General features: G+C 42.3%; 1 protein-coding gene across 1 annotated transcript in view; it reads right to left on the bottom strand.

The window, feature by feature from the left end:
- Nucleotides 1–17554, bottom strand: part of mms19 (MMS19 homolog, cytosolic iron-sulfur assembly component) — a 60078-nt gene that overhangs the window by 22408 nt on the left and 20116 nt on the right. Inside the window, exons 10-21 of the mRNA XM_052026857.1 lie at nucleotides 17384–17470; nucleotides 16244–16318; nucleotides 14798–14875; nucleotides 13599–13737; nucleotides 13339–13493; nucleotides 11100–11178; nucleotides 8780–8905; nucleotides 8544–8625; nucleotides 6661–6758; nucleotides 5034–5192; nucleotides 4286–4441; nucleotides 1574–1685 (exon numbers count right to left, since the gene is read on the bottom strand). Of these exons, the coding sequence (XP_051882817.1) occupies nucleotides 1574–1685; nucleotides 4286–4441; nucleotides 5034–5192; nucleotides 6661–6758; nucleotides 8544–8625; nucleotides 8780–8905; nucleotides 11100–11178; nucleotides 13339–13493; nucleotides 13599–13737; nucleotides 14798–14875; nucleotides 16244–16318; nucleotides 17384–17470 (1346 nt within the window). The remainder of the gene's footprint in view (nucleotides 1–1573; nucleotides 1686–4285; nucleotides 4442–5033; nucleotides 5193–6660; nucleotides 6759–8543; nucleotides 8626–8779; nucleotides 8906–11099; nucleotides 11179–13338; nucleotides 13494–13598; nucleotides 13738–14797; nucleotides 14876–16243; nucleotides 16319–17383; nucleotides 17471–17554) is intronic.

Raw genomic sequence — 17554 nt, 5'->3', positions numbered from 1 at the left:
AAAGTTGAATGATTTTGTTTTCACCTTCTTTAAATCAACCGTGGTAACCAGCCAACAGCTGCGGTCTCATCATCTCCTGCAAACAGGATGATTCCAGCATCCTCATATCGCAGGCAGAGATTTCACCATACTTTCTCAACATGTGGAAGGGAACTAATGAATTTAAATAGGCAATCCCTTCATTGCACTGAGGGTTCAACCTTCCAGGGGACACAGGTTAAAGAAATTTAGAGGTACTTGTCACCCAAAAGGTTAACAGGCTCGTGGAATAAGTCACCACAGAATGACACTGAAGCTGGATTAAGAGGTAATGTAAGGGTGTTCCTGTAAAGGAGGAACTGAAGGAAATATTGAGGTGTGCAGACTACCGAGGAACTAATGACCAAAAATTGTTTTGCATTTGGAGTGATTTTCAGAACCTGGAAGAAATGGCTTAAGATTCAGTAACAATTAAAAAAGAAAAGGACGTGATAATCACAAGACATAATAAACTGCTTCAGACAACTAAAGTCATTTCAAAGTGCAGCTACTGTTACGATGTAGGAAATTCAACAGAGAGCAAGATTAGTAATGACATCATGTGTTTCAGTTATGGATAACTATGGTCAGAACCTCCTTGAGGTAGGGTCAATGGGATCTCACATCCACCCAACAGCAAAGTTGGTATCTCAAATTTAACATTTCTTCTTTCATACAGGAACCTCTAACTGAACACTCACTCAGTATTGGACTGGAGTAAGAGGTCATGCAGCTCAACATCTAACCCCACAAAACCCAACAACACTCTAGAAACCTAGTATCATCCAGCACAAAGCAGCCCGTTCAAATGGCACCCAATCATGAACACTCTTCCTCCACCACACAATACATAGCCTCAACAAAATGCACTACAGCAAGTCACAATGACTCCTCCCAAACACTAGGAGTACAAAAGCAGCAGACACACAGAACCACCACCATCTGCAAAACCCCCTCCAAGTTGCCCACTATCCTTACTTGGAATTATAATACATTTCCTTTGCCATCACTACGTCCAAATCAAACAGCAAACCAGCTGTTTGGTGAAAAATTGGCCAGGCCACTGAGCAAACGAGCTGCCCTTCTTCATATGCTACCACGAGATTGTCAGCATCCAACAGATGCTGAATATCTTGTTTGTTTGGTCAAGCTTGAGAGTTTCACCAACAGAAAAAAGGGTTTGAGAAACAACAGCTGTTACAAACCTACAATTGATGTTCATTTATCTAGAAAGTGTTTTTGACCAAGTTTTCATTTGGGGCAAAAATAATTTCAGACAGAGGTAACAGCTTTACAGACAGTAACTGACCCACATGTATTGGACTGGTTTCAGTCACTGAAGGGACTCAGATGAATTATCTTCAGAATATTTTTTTTTACTGAACCATAGTCTTTTCACCTCTCCTAGGTGATTACAGACAGCAAGGAGAAGGAGAAGGGGATGGGGTAGGGAGAGGAACTGAGAAAGTTTGAGGCATCAGCCATTATAGGGTAGGGTGGGCCGATTGTATTTACCTGTCCATCAAACCTGAGTGTAGAAATAGTGACAACTTACTCTGTTTGTCTGTGACTGTAGGCAGTGCTGATCACAGTCCCCAACGCTGTGATTACCTTTTCTTCACACAGGATCCCAAGTGGGACTTCGGAGCCACATCCTACAGCAGAGGCTTCAAAAAAAATGAATAAAGTTGACATTTCTTCAGTCTTGTCATGATAGGATATTATTAACAACAAGAGCTCAGAATTAAACCTAAGTATTTTGAAATAGGAAAATCCAAAGTGTAGTGCATCACCGAAAGCAAGTCTGATAGTGCTGCTTGGGAGCACCTGCTGGGATTATGTGCTCACTGTTAATATCCCCATGGCTAATTTGTTATTACAGAATAATAAATGCTGGGGAAGTGTACTCTGGGATGAAAGCCAGATTCAGGCACATCAATGAGCCATTAATTCATTTGGGTGGGAGTCAAGTTATTGATCAGTCTGTGCTTCAGAGAGAACTTAATGTTTAAGCTTTCTCCTCGTTACTCTGAAGATGCGACCAAGTACATAAATTATCCGAGCAACAAATCTACTGCTTTGTTCAAATACAAATGATTGTAGATCCTACAATTCTGAAATAATAACAGAAAGTATCTGAAACACTCAGCAGGTCAGGCAGCAACTGTGGATACTAAAAAGTTAACTTGTCAGGTTAGTTTACTTTTCATTAGGGGAGAGAAAGTTAGGAAACTTTTTAGCTCCGATGAAAGGGCATTGACCTGAAACGTTAACCCTGTTGCTCTCCATACGTGTTACCTGACCTGTTGAGTACCCCCAGCATTTAGCATTTTATTTCACTCCTTTGCCAAGTGTATTCCCTTCAGCTCCCCTTCCAGCCCAGATCCTCACTCAGCACACCACCCTATAACCCAGTCAGGTCTCTGGGGTACCCACTTCCTTACCAGTGACAACCCCTGAGGATCAGGGAGAGGCCATCTGCCTTTGCATGAATGGCGTGAGTGGGACACAGGGTTCCAGTACACCTCCAGGGCTCACTCACAACCTATGGGCTCGGGGGGTGGGGGGGTGGTGGAAGGAGAGACAGGAGGAAGGCATTCAGCACCCCTACCAATCATGTGAAACCATTCAATGGGATCAAGACAGATCTACAACTTAACTCCATTTCTCCACCTTTGCATTGAATCATCAATATCATTGGCTGGCAGAAAATAAATATCAACTGAGCCCCAGTGTCAGTTGCTTTCTGTGGGAAAGAATTCCACACTTCACCAACTTTCGCATGAGGAAGCATTGCTTAATTTCTGCCCCAAATACCCTGGCCACAACCTTAGCATCATAACCACTTGTCCAAGGTGCTCCCACCAGTAGAGAAACTTTCTAGTGACAGTGGAGGTAAAAGAGAATGGGGGAAAAAAGAGAAACTGGCTGAGTGATGATTTAGATTTATTTCTGTGGTCCATTTGGCCCTGCAATTCTGCACTGTTGCTACAATCAAAGTACTCTGTGGAGGGTGAAAGAGCCACTTCTGGCACATACCAGAGTGCTGCCTTATCAGTCAGCATGCATCATTTAAGACTGAGGCAAGGCAGAAAAATAAGGGAGCTAAAGTTCAATTCACACAGTCAGTGACTCAGCTTGAGTGGGTGAAAAGTCGGCAAATGGGAGTTAATGTGGGGAAGTGCGAGGATGCACTTTGGTAGGAGGAATCAAAAGGCAGAGCAAAGTACAGAGTGATCTATGTTGTCCTGTGCACAATCACAAAAAGTCAGCAGGCAGGTGCAGCAAGTGGTTAGGAAGGTAAATAGCATATTGGCCTTTATTGTAAAAGTGTTTAGAAATTGACAAGTATTGTCACAATTGTACAGGGCACTGATGAAGATACACCTGGAGGTCTGTGCATAGTTTTAATCCCTTATTTAAGAAAGAAGATACTAACACTGGAGACAGTCCAAAAGAGATTCACCGGGCTCATTCCTGGGCTGAGAGAGATTTCCTACTGCGAGTGACTGAAGAAATTAGATCCGTATTCTTTGGAGGTTAGAAGAATAAGTGGTGGATGGGACATGGTTACAAGATTAGGAGGCAGTCGTTTAAAATTGAGGTGCGTAGATACTGATGCAGGGTTTCGACCTGAAACATCGACAGTTATGAGTTCGTCTAGCAGGTTGTTTGGGACTGATGAGGAAAGTGTTAACTTTGGTGCATGCACAACAGCCAGGTTCAATGACCCCCGGGAAATGGACATCCTCTGGATAAACAATGCCTTTGAAAGGAAACCGAATAAATGTTTTATTTTCAATTATTTATTCAAGATTGAAGAGGATAACTCTGTCAGAAAGCCAGTACATTGATTAGTCTCCTCCTGTACCAATGGAAACAATGAGAAACATGCTGCAGACACAAGAGAGTGCAGATGCCAGAATCTGGAGCAAATAACTGCTAGGAGAACTCAACAGGTTGACAGCATCTGTGGAGGCAAAGGGATGGTTGACGCATCAGAATTGATGCAGGGTCTAGACCCAAAACAGCAACCATCACTTTGCCTCCACAGATGCTGCTCAACCTGCTGAATTCCTCCGGTACTTTGTGTTTTTGCTCCAGAAACATACTGCATATTTAATTGGAGCTTTAATACTTGGTACAATATCAGAGATGAGTGGAACACTTACATCTGGAAAGTAAATGGTCCCTTCTCTCGTCCAGAAGAGTGTTGAACGAGATGCTTCACACTACTAATTGGTATGTGGCTGGAGATGATGCTTACCTTGGATTGATGCTTGGACTGCCAGCCCCAGCAGGCACGGAATGACTGTTTGGTGAAAATACTGGCTACTCTCTCTGGTATCCTTGCATTGTTCCGCCACGAACTGCAGGCTCTGACAGGTCAGGATGGCTACTTTGCTCTTAGAGTCTGCACTCTCTGCAAGAGAAGACGCCAGCATTAGATGTCCCATTACCTGGCTGAGGAGGATTTCAAATTTACAATGCCTTTGAGCCAGAACTTGCAAATCTTGCACCAGTAGGTCACAAGATAATCTCTCCCTTCTCCCCAAATCTTAAAGTGCTCTCCCACTGCAGGAGTGAGGAGGCAAAACAGATCATTCATTGCCACGGTATACAATATCTCCCTCCTAGCCTCCCAAATTACTTCATTTTTAGAACTAGGTTCATTGTTTTTACCCACTGTTATCATTAACCGACTGCTAACCAGCCTCTAACATGCCTTCTCCGTGCAGCCCTGCTCTTCTGGCAATCCTGCCACGTTACACACGTTCCCACACCCTCCCACACCCTGACCCAATGTCAATTCCCAAATGAGAGAAGGTTTTTACAAACTTCCTTGTGGCTGAGAAAATCCTGCCAGCTTTGGTAATGATTCACTGATTAGAGTTCAAAGAGAGAATAACTAAGAGCTTTCATTTGAACAAAGTTCTCAGACTTCCAACAACTCCGCCAAGCACTTGAAACTTACTCCATCGCTACCTGTGATAAGAATGGTCCTCCAGACTCACCTTTCTGTAAATCAGTCAGATACTTCAGCAGGACTGGTACAGTTTTCTGTACTATACTGGGATGAGTGGAGATAGCGGCCAGAGCCTGGATAGGGCGCTGATGCAAAATGTTTCCAGACTGTACAGGTGGTACCATGTTGTCCTTCACTTCCACAGGCTCTGTAATATCAAAGCATCTATTACTGAAGTATTCAAGGTTAAGTTTTCCCTCAAACGCTATATCCAAAAGTCAAATATACACTTATGGAGGCTTTTTACAATTGCATCTACAATGGCAGTCTCATTCCCTCAGGGAACCAATGGGTAACTGGTGTAAGCAGTAGGTCAAAAGTCACTTCATGAGAGGCATATTTTAGACAATAAACAAAGGTGGTTTATTGGGAGCTACAGTGCAAGGTTCGTCACCTTGTGGTGCCAATGTAGTAATAGGGAAGTACCACCATTTCTACATTGTCGAATCTAACTTATGTGATAAGAAAGCACAAGAGAGCTTGATTTTATATCTAATATAGAATTGAAACATGGGACAACACTGATGAAACGTCAGTTGTGCATCCATTATGTGCTGTATCTGACCTGGGAATGTTTGATAGACGAGAATGGGGGAGATTTTGTATTGAACACAAAAACAATAGGGAATTTTTGAATGCTCTTCAGTTTTGTGTTCAACCTGTGTATTATTTGCCTTGAACATATTTCAGATAGGAGATTGCTCTGAAAATGATGAATTTGCAGGTGCAGACATATCTACCCTAGAAATTATGCCTACAGCATCCTTCCCCATGCATCAAATTAACATGGCAAGCCACCCAGAGGGTGCAAATGGCTTGTAAAGCTGCCATTTTGTTTAAAGAACTCCTGGCAAAGCCAGCCTACTGTTGGCAATCGCTGTAACCACAATGAAGTTGGGCAGAAGATGAAACACTGCATGGGGTTAGTGCTGTTACCCAGTCACCTGGCAAAGAACTATGCTAAAGTTGGCCACTAACAAAGGGTTAACCCAAATATATCTGGGGCTTTTCTCAACATGCTTTCAAGAGAAAGGAAAACATTGGAATAATTTTTAATTAGGACAATTTTTATTCCAAATAAAGTAGTCTGAAGATAAGTTGGGATTGCTTTCTTTAGAATAGAGAAAAATTAAGGAAACATTTCAAATGATGGGGTGGGCAGGGGGTGGGGAAAAGAGGGGTTTTGACACTGATAAGCAACAGAACATTTCCAAAAGCAAGAGGGCCTAAGTAACCAGCAGAGTCAAATTTAAAGGTTTTAAGAAAACACGGCAAACTCCAGAAACAAAACAGCACCCTGTCTGAGTGGAAGCAGCAAATACAACAGAAATTTTCAAAATGCAACTCGACACAAGCTTCATTTAGAAAAAGACTCTTGCACTCATTCTCCCTTCTCTTTCACCAAGTGGAAAAAACAGTGGATCCAAATAAATAATTTGGAATGACTATGGAGGGGAAGTCGTCCTGTGCAACGTGATCCAAATCAATGGCAAGGGCCTTGGTGAATCTCGTTTGATCTAATGGTCTCTTCGCATCCCATAAGCTTACTATGCCTTTGTGGAATTTACACAATGCTCAATCCTTATTATGAAATATGAAATAGTGGTGAAATATACCAGTGCTCAACTCTCTTGTCAACGCTGGAACCATTTGGCTGATGAAGGCAGAGGGGTGGATTGCAGATATGGTAGTAGAGGCTTCCAACGCTGCAGCACTGAGGAGAGAAGGGTTAAACAAAAGATCAACATTTTTATAGTATCTACAACAAAGCAAAATGTCCCAAGGCACCACACAGAAGTGTGATCAGATATTTCAGCCAGCATAAAATGGTACTAGGACAGACAACTAATAACAAACAGCAATTATTCGGTCATGAGTTGTGAGGATGCCATCAAGATTCTATTCAATTACCAGAGCATGCAAGGGAGCAAGTACAGTAGAAACACAAGAGATAGCAGATGCTGGAACATGGAGCAAAAACAAACTGCTGGAAGACCTCAGCAGGTTGAGCAGCATCTGTGGGGCGGGGGGGGGGGGGGGGAGGTAGTTGGAATTGTCAACATTTTGGGTCAAGACTCTGCACCAGTTTGTAAAAATATTGGAAAGACATTTTTAACATTATTTCAACTGTATTGAATATTGATTTACAACCTTACCCCATCACTGCAATTTTTGGATTACCAAGGATAGAGTCTGGCCATTTATCTGCTTCCGCTAACCGTATGATTGCCTTTGTTACATTAATGGCCAAACGATCCATTTTGCTTAAATGGAAGGATCCAATACCCCCACTACTTTTCAATGGTTCTCTCAAACTATATCATGTTTAAACTTGGAAAAAATTAGGAGTGGTACTGTTGATCCTTCACTTAAATTTGAAGATATTTGGAGTCCATTTATCCAATACTTTCACATGATATAGATCCCCTTTCAATAACTTTCTAATTTAAAAGAACAGAGTTGACGACATAATATTGCTCTGTTTTTACTGAGAAATTTCAGTCCACTCTTTTTTTTTCTTTTTTGAAATTTTTCTGTTTAGTTTGGTTTGATATATATAGACAGACACACACACGCACAAAAATCTTTTTCTTTCCTTTCTTTTATATTATATTTACTAGGAGATCGTGGGATTACTGATTTTTTTTAAATATATTTTATTGTTCTTTATGATTATCTATGCCATGATTGTTCTCCTGATCTCTGTATTACATGTACAAACATTGATGTTATATATTAATCTGTATTAATTTGAAAACTAATAAAAAGATTGAAAAAGAAAGACTCTGCATCAGGACTACTGCAGGGTCTCGACCCTAAATGTCAACAATTCCTCCCCCACCTCCCCGCCCACCATACAGAAATACAGGAGAATGCATAGCTCAGTCTGTCCTCAGTTAATATTAACACCAGCTGCAGGAGGGAACAGGTCTAGACACCGTGGCAGTTAATTCTTTCTCAAACTCTCAGGTCCTGAGGCTGATAGCAAGAACTCCAAAGTTACACTGACTGAGATCAATACAAGGATATTTCTCCAGCTTCATGCCATCTTTTCCAAACTATAATTCCATCAGATGCCCATCCTTCCTTCAGAATCTCCACACCTCTACGTGAATCTTACCATATAGAACAGAACGAGTACACTACCTCAGCAGCATTCTAAATATTTCTTAAGGCAAAGACCCAAAAGCAAATCATTGCTAATGCTGGAAGTCTGTCTCAACACAAAACACTGGCAATACTCAGCAGGTCAGTCAGCATCCATATGGAGAGAAAGAGTTACCAATACAGGTTAGGGACCTTTTGCTAATGAAACATATTGACCTGAAACACAAACTGTTTCTCTCACCACAGATGCTACTTGACCTGCTAAATACTTCCAACATTTGATTTCATTCCAGATATTTCCATTTGCCAGTAACTAGTCACTCGAAAGATTTCACCAGGGAACAAAGAGTGCAGAGCTTTTCTTGATGCACAACCAACCAAATACACTCACCATACTTGTGGGTCGTCTTCCTGAAGGATCAGTCTGTTCAAATGATCTACACTTAATTCGATGTCAGAAGGTGACAGCAAACCTAGGGCAGGAGAGAAATCTATGAAGGTACACAAAGAGCGAGATGCCAGGCAGCCACTCACAGGTTGCCTGAAGTTACAGAGCATGTGTGCTGACGGAGCTCATTCAGAAAATATGGGAAAAATACTGATAATAAAAAGTGCAAGAATCTAAACCTTGCTGCGATCCCAAAACTGCCAAAGTGCTGGTCCCCACTGTCTGTAACTGGGCACTGGAGTCGGTCAGTGCAGAGAATACCAGGCCACAGAGCTGATCCTTAAAGGCACAGAGGGGATTCTCATCTGCAAGGAGGGAAAAATAACAAAGACAAACTGAATTAAAGAAAAACAAAATATTGATTTGAAGCCATGCTTGTCCACTACCCTCTGCTACATAGGATTCTTGATCTCCCAATCTACCTCAAGGTGGTTCTTGCACTTTATTCGTTGACCTGCTCTGCACTTTTTCTGCAGCTGCAACACTATACTCTGCATTGTTTTCTATTTACTACCTTGATGTACTTATGCATGGCATGAGCTGCCTGGATGGTACACAAAAGCTTTTCACTGTATCTTGGTACACGTGACAATAATAAACCAATACCAACATGCAATGTCATCTACTTTTGAAAACTTACCAAGGTACTTTCTTGGAACAAGCAAACAAAAATTGACACAGAACCACAAAAGGAAATATTAGGACAAATGAGCAAAAGACCTTTGACAAAGAAGTCTTAAAGGAGAGAGGCAGTGAGAGAGTTCCACAGCTCAAAAGCATAAGGCAGCTGATAGCTCATCCAGGAAGGAGTGAATCAAATCACAAACGGTGTGGCCAAGGAGGGATTTGTACACAAAGATTTTAAAAAATTGCACGGACAGTTCCTTACACTTTTAAAACCTTAGTACAAAATGAATAGAACAATTGGCAGGATCATAGTATTTTTCAAAATACTTTTAGAAAACTATTCTCCCACAGGACAAGCTCATTGTGAGAATTCAAGTTGTCTTGTTATAGTTGATTCTGGGACGCAACCAGAAAGGGACAGACTTTGCTCTGTGACAATTATTCCCAAAGGACATTACCACAGCAGCCTCCAGTACAGCACACATTTACCCAATAGGATTTCTATGAGAAAAACAAACATTAATATTCTTTTGTTTATAAGAGAGGTATGAATATAAAGTTCAGGGTTTTGTTTGCTCCATGTTATTCCTTAACCTTTGGTCTTTAGGCAGAGTTACCTCTAGTGATGCTGGTTGTGAGCTGGGAACACACTCAATGGTCAAACAATCATTGCAACTGTACTGAATGCACTACTTAAGCTCCTATAACAGCTTAATTTCCCTAAGCTCCTCATTGTTACTCCAATCTCCACATTTCTGCTCTTCCTCACGAGGTACCTCTACATCCACCCACACTGCCCCTCCTTGCAGCCAGCAACAACGATCTGCATTACAGTCAAAACTGGAGGAAATTGGAAATAAAAATAAAAACTGCTGGAAATATTGAACAGATCAGACAGCATCTGTGGAAAGCAAAGCAGAGTTAATGTTTCAGATCCTGAAACTGGGAAAGAAATAAATCAAGTTTTCAGTAGCAGAGAAGAACATCTCTCCAAGAGCAAACAGGTTAATGTGGCAGACACAAGGGACTGCAGATGCTGGAATCTGAAGCAACAAACAATCCACTGGAGGAACTCAGTGTGTGCAGCAGCATCTGTGTGGGGGGGGGAGGGGGGGGGGGTGGGAAGGGAATCATTGACGTTTCAGGTCGTATTGAGACCCAGCATGGATTGAAGCGGCAGTTAGATGCAAATGACGTTAGTCCTCCTGTCCGAACACACACAGGAACATACCCACTTCCCTTAAAAATGAACTTGCACTTCAAATTGCTGCGCCAGAAACTTGACCCAAGCCTCTGCCCTCCCGACTGTTGCGTAGGGGACCCGTGACAAATCCCTGCACTCTACTGGCACTTGCCCAGCATTGAATTGACCCAGAACTCCAAGAAAGTGGCTTTCTGTGAGAGTTGGTTTTGGGCAACTCATGGTGAGCAGTGCAACCAATCAGCACTAAGATGTGGAGCTCAGGGCTAGCAAAGAGGGTGCAGGCCATTGCTAGAAATTGGCAACAAATACTCCACAAGTTGAGAGACTGCCCAGATCCTCCAGCCGTCTCATCATCTCCTGTTGGTTGCAATGGAAGCTGCTCTTCCCCCCTCCCCCCACCCCGTTTGACTGCACAGCTCACACAAGCCCAGAGATTTGTATGTGGTAAACAGCTTCGAGCTTGTTTGCATCACAACAGTGCTGTCAGTAACACATTTCCTTGTATGTAATGCTGGAACGATACCTCCCTTTGTGCCGATTCCATTAACAATCACATTCCTGGAAGCACACCTTGTAGACCAGTGAAAGAACGCAACCCTACACTCCACAGACACCACATGTGCACCCAGTCAGCTGTGAAACTCTGGTTTGAACAAAATCCAACCCACCTTCCTCATCCCTGCTCCAATTGTCAGTAAGTTTAATGAAAACCTTTAGGATTCCCAAGATAGTCCAACGCTGGCTACTCTGCAAAAGAAAACAAACATTGCACCATTAGTTTCATTAACTATCCTTGCTTGCAGCGCTTCAGAATGTCATCTGAACGGCTTTCACACTATGCCAGTGAATCACTGTGTCTGTCATCTAAGCAAATCTGTTAACCATTCTGTGGCAGCACCAAAGACAGCATGGAGATGAAAGGGCAGATGCTGCTGAAGAAAAAAGTTACCTGGGACACTTCTATTCATCTGCTCTTCTTTGCACAATGCTACAGGATCCTCAACATCCACCCAAAAAGCACAGCAAAGTCCTCAACAAGAATGATCTGTGAAAGGGTGGCAGAGACTGACTACATTTCCAAAGCCCCACGAAAAGCCCAAGATGACAACTGAGTGTCAGGTTACGTAAAGGCCATCTTCTTCAGCTGCACGACCCCAGAGATTTGTGAGGTTGTTCAATGGCAGAAGGCTTCATTGGCATGGTCGACGATGCTGTCTAGTTAATGCTACTTCCAGTATGTATTCACTGAATGTGGGATCCTTGAAATCAATAGGAGTAATTTCTACTGTTAATAACCCATCAAAGGGTTGGGGGGGGGGGGTGGGGTGACGGCAAAGACAAAAGGGCAGCTGAAGATCATCCTTTAAGTGCTCATATACATAGAATTACTTTGACATACAGATCAACTACTGTGATATAACGTCAAGTGAAAATACTGCAAGATCTGCAATATCCCAGACACTACAGCAAAAAGTCAATCTGATATTTTGGTGAAGGGCTGAATACGGTCAGGGAACAACAAATAGAAAAAAATATACATTTTAAGGGTCATCAAGAACTTGGTTCAACCCGACCTCCTAAAAAAAAAACCCCACATTTTATTAAGTATTGCTTTTGGACTATGTCCAGATCACATACCCGAGGCCTGGAGACCTCAACATGTGGCATTACTGACCCCAAGGAAGAAACAAAAACATAAGATAATAGGAGCAAGAGTAGGTCACTCTGCCCCTCAAACCTGCCCATTCAGTATGATCGCAGTTGATCTGCCCCAGGCCTCAACTTTTTATGCCAGTTCCCCATTGCACAGTTGCCTGCTCGTTCAAAAATTCATCTTTATCCTTAATGATCTAGCCTCTACCACCATTTGGGTAAAGAATGCCATAGATTCACTACAGTCTCCAAGTAGTAGTCCCCACACACCACAATTTTAAATGATTGCTTCCTAATCTTATACCCCATTTGAGGTTATCCCACGTAGAAACATCTTAATCTATTCTCTTATGCCCCCCATGTATTGTATCTTTCAATAAGACTATCCCTCTTTCTTCTAAACTCCAAGGAATATAGATCTAATTTCTTTAGCCACTCACGATAAGACAATCCTCTCTGCCTTATGAATCTCTTTAGGACTGCCTCCAACGCCAGTATATCCTTTCTTAAACAAGGGCATCAAAACTGTGCAAAGTACCCCAGGTGTGGTATCAGCAGTACACTGTACAATTGTAACAATGCTTCCCTACTACTCAATTCCAACCCTCTTGCAATAAAAGCCACTATGTCATTTGCCTTCCTCACCACTTGCTGCACCTGCCTGCTAATTTGTACACAAGAACACCTTGATCCCTCTGTACTTTGGTCATCTGCAACCTTACTATAAGGTAACAGTTTGCCTTTAGATACCAACACATATTCCCACATAACCACACACTTTCCCACATTAAACTCCATTGACCAATTTTTCATCCACTCACTCAACTTATCTACATTCCATTGCAAAGCCCTAACATCCTCAATGCAACACGCCCTCCACTTATTTTCATGTCATCGGCAAACCGGGACACTTTACACTCTGCCCTATTCTCCAGGTCACAGATATAAATTGCAAATAATCAATGGCCAAGAACTGATCCTTTGGACATTTCACTAGTTACATCCTTCTAACCTGGAAAAAAAACATTTATTCCAACTCCGTCTTCTATGTGATAGTTAATCTTCAATCCACTCCAACAAAATACCAAGCATTCTTGTGCACCAGCCTGATGTGGCTCCTTCTGAAAATCCAAATGCGATGTCTACAGGTTCCCCAAACCATGATAACTGGTCATTTAATCTCATGTCACCAAACTATTTCTTCCTTAAACACAGACTCCAGCCTGTTGACAATACAGTTCTTCCCCCCTTTACCTGTTTATGCTTGTTGAATTGCTCCAGTAGCAGAGGGAAGATGCAGCTGGTAATCTTGTACCACGCTCTGTAGGAAGCACTTGCAGCTGCCTGAAGAAGTTTGGCACTCGGCCAAACAAGTTTCATGTCCGGTTCACAAAGGTGATGTTTGCAGTCTGAAAGAAGACGGAAAGGAGACAGATTTCAAGATACAACTCTACTGTACAGCATGAATGAATGAAATGGATTACTCCAGTCATAGCATGTCATCTTGTGCCCACCTTCTAAAACATTGCTAAGGAAAGTATCCAGGCTATCCTCCGCATCCGAATCAATGACCGACTTGGACAGGGCTGTCGCAATTGCTTGGAGAGCAGCAAGACCTTCAGTCTCAACTTTTTCAACTGCTGTCTGAAAGACCTAAGTAGAATAAAATGAGTTTCTCATTTGGTGTAACATACACCAACAGGTTAAATGGTTCGATGGCATTTACTACTTGGAACTATTAATCTGAGCCCTCTCCATCAAAGGAAATTGCCCTCCCTAACTGTTATCCAGAAAATTCACACAGGAAACCTGGATAGTTTCCTGTACAAGCAAGAGCAGCCCTGCAGATAATATTTCCCACGAAACAATAAACAAGTTATTGCTGACTAGTTAATTTGGTCACTGGCCCAACAAGTCCCCCCGTCTGTGCTTTTGCTCCACATGAACCTCCCAGAGCTCTCTTCATCCACTACTCTCTCTGCCTTTTTCCTGTGCTATGATCGTATCTCCCTTGAGATTTACATTTGTGGCACTATAAGTAGCGAGTTAAACAATCTAGTCACTCAAATTTCTCCTGAAATCCTACATGGATTTATTAGTGACTATCTGATATTAGTGACACCCAGTTTTGGTCTCAGCCACAATTAGAAATATTAAGATATCTTTATTAGTCACATGTACATCAAAACACACAGTGAAATGCATCTTTTTGCATAGAGTGTTCTGGGGGTAGCCCGCAAGTGTCACCACGCTTCCGGCGCCAGCATAGCATGCCCACAACTTCCTAACCCGTACGTCTTTGGAATGTGGGAGGGAATCGGAGCACCTGGAGGAAACACATGCAGACACGGGGAGAACATATAAACACCTTACAGACAGTGGCGGGAATTGAACCCAGGTCACTGGTGCTGCAATAGCGTTATGCTAACCACTACACTACCGTGCCTGCCTATTATCTCTGCTTCTATCTTTTTAAATATCTTCATAAATGCAAAGGCCTCAGGAAAGCAGCTCAGTTTAGGGACAAAATACAAAATGCACCTCCCTATCCCTCAGCAATTCACAAGTGCTATGGCCTCTTGGTCACTAAGCTACAGCCTTGGGAGAGAGGTTTGCACCTTTAGTCTCTGATTAAAACGCAAGGGCACTATGTCAAAGCTGACATCTTACCAGGCCATAAGTAAATGCCGAAAGGTGGTATTCTTTTCCTTACCTCTCTCCGTATGGAATGCCAAAGAGCTGGTAGGAATTCTTTCAGATCCTTCTTCCTATAATCTTTGCAGCATGCAGTCTACAAAGGACAGAGAACACAGGATGAAAGATCTTTACTGATTCTTGGGATGCTAAGGTCACAAGTATGACCACATTTATTGTCCATCCCATGGTTCCCTGGTAGAGGTGGCCTTCATCTAGACCACATGATGGAAGTGGTGAAATTTTGAAGTAGCAACAGTGAGGGAACAATTACAAGAATGGTATACAAGGCTTACAAATAGTAGTCCAGCACACCCATTGCCATTTTTCCTAGCTGGCTTGGGAGGTACTGCTGAAGAAGTCTCGTTGAGTTACGACGATGCAACCTACAGCTACAGTGCACCAAAGACAGACCGGGTAAATACAAGAATGACTAAACTATGAACTTTGCTCATGACAAGATTCCTTCCAGCAATCTAACCACTTTTTCATTCCAGCAGGTGCCCCACTTCATACTGTACAGAAGTGCTTGCCCCCACTTAAAAACTCCTTGGAATAATATACCGTAGAGCAGAAATAATCCTCCCCAACCACCAAGTCTCTTTGTCAACCATTTTAATAAAGGAGTCCTACATTGATAAGGGAATACATGAGCAGCTGGAGAGGTCAATTATGGTACCAAAACTAAAAAGGTAGGAGTTACATCAAGGTTATGGATTCAATAACCTTGCCCTAACACACAAATCACTATACCACCAGAGAGAAAGAGATGGAGGTACATACTCTGCCAGAGCCCATCTCTAGCAGAAACATTACATCAGCAATTACTTTTCTACAGGTAGCTCACAATCCAGGGCATCTAGGCTTCACCTTCCTTTCAGGTGTACCTTCATTATACAGACAGACTCCATTCCTTTAGAGACACAAGACACTGCAGATGCTGGAATCTGGAGCAAAAAAAAAGCTACTGGAGGGATTCAGAGGGTCAGGCAGCATGTGGAGAGAAATGGACAGTCAACTTTTCAGGTTGAAACCCTTTTTCTAGACTGGACCAGTTGCTGTCTGACCCACTGAATTCCTCCAGCAACATATTTTTGATCCATTCCTTTATAACTCTGACCTCTATTTTTGTCTCACTTCGCTATGGCCATATTCTAGTGCCCTCCTTTGCTGGCTTCCTGTCTGGAATGAAAGGTCATTTGCATCTTTAAAGCAACATGAAACACATGGTCAAAATGCAAAGCCAGAGGTTTAACTGAAACTACTGGCTTCCGCAATTGGAGCCACCATCCCACGTAGGTTCAAATGTAGTTGAAGCTATCCTGATTTACTCATTTAGAACAGCAGTCAGAAAGGGATAAACCTGGTTAATAACCAAATATCACAGCCCAGATTCAGAGTACCAGATGTGCAATGCCACAGGAAATCCACCTGTAAAATGTCAGTAACTGAGCTTCTCACTTACCAGAGTCTGAAGGGAGTCCACCTTTGAGCTCTGAACATCTGAATCCAGCTTCTCCACTAGAAGTGGCAATAGGAACTGTATGCAAGGAACAAATTGACAGAAAATGGTACAAAACTAAATTAAGACAAGTAAACTCATAGGAATTTTCTGCTTCAGAGAGCTGTGGAGGGTGTCACTAAATATATTCAAACTAGACATTGAAAATTTTTGGACAATAGCAGAATTCAAGTGGGTTGAGGCCAAGATCACAAAAGCCATGACCTTATGAATGGGGCCTCTTTTTAAAATTTATTCACACGCAGGACGTGGATATTGTTGGGACTGACAGCAATTATTGTCCAACCCTAACTACCACAGAACTGAGTAGAGAGTTTAGTGTTAACCACATTGATGGGTCTGGAATCACATTCAGGCCAGTTAAATACAGATTTTCTCCTCTGAAGGAGGGAAATGCTGAAAGGGTGAGACGAGGAAGGGAGAGGTGAGCTTGGTTTGCAACACCATGCAATATCTCCGCCTGGTTGTGACATTAAGAGAAGGGAGCACTTCACCAATTTATGTTTTTTGACTATTTTTTCTTTCCCTCCTGGAATTATTAATACCTTGGAGTGTAGTTTTATTGTTTGCATTCTCTCTGAGACTGCAATGGTTTCCTCAGGGTGCTCTGGTTTCCTCCCACATCTCAAGGACGTACGGATTGGTAGGTTAATTGGCCACTAAACTGCCCTTAGTGTGTGAGTCTAGGAAGAGTGATGGGAATGTGAGGAGAATAGGATACAGAGCTGAGAGTCTTTGTGAGCTGAGAAATACTCGGTGGTCTAAAATTGACTACTTCTGCATTATATGGAAATATGATAGGGTGAAGGAAGTCAATCCAATAGTAACTTCAGAAAGGATTTGGATAGATAATTGAAAAGGAAAATCTACAGCAACTTAGGGAAAGATCTCAGGAGCAACAATAGTGTAACTCTTTCAAAGGGCTAGCAGAGCCACATTGGACAGAAAGTCCTTCTGTGCTGTACAATTTCAATAATAGGTAAAGCCAAAGTAGTAATTGAAGAGTTCACATGCTGGTCACCAATGTTTACACCTCCACAGAAGAGATGCATCAAAGCCAAGGTACTACATCTCTGGAGATACCTCTGCAAACCGAGGCGTGGCAGTAAGAACAGACCTCAGGCTCAGCACTAGATCGTAATGAGATATTCCGTGTGGGTCATTCGGAGGCTGCAAATAGACAAGAGTGAAGTCAGTTTTTAAAATAGTAATGTGCAATGCAACCCACTTAAACATCCCCCAGTCGAGTTCATC

The sequence above is a fragment of the Pristis pectinata genome, chromosome 12 (genome assembly GCF_009764475.1).
Source record: "Pristis pectinata isolate sPriPec2 chromosome 12, sPriPec2.1.pri, whole genome shotgun sequence".
Taxonomy (NCBI): Eukaryota; Metazoa; Chordata; class Chondrichthyes; order Rhinopristiformes; family Pristidae; genus Pristis; species Pristis pectinata.
This window is presented reverse-complemented; position numbering and strand designations above follow the sequence as displayed.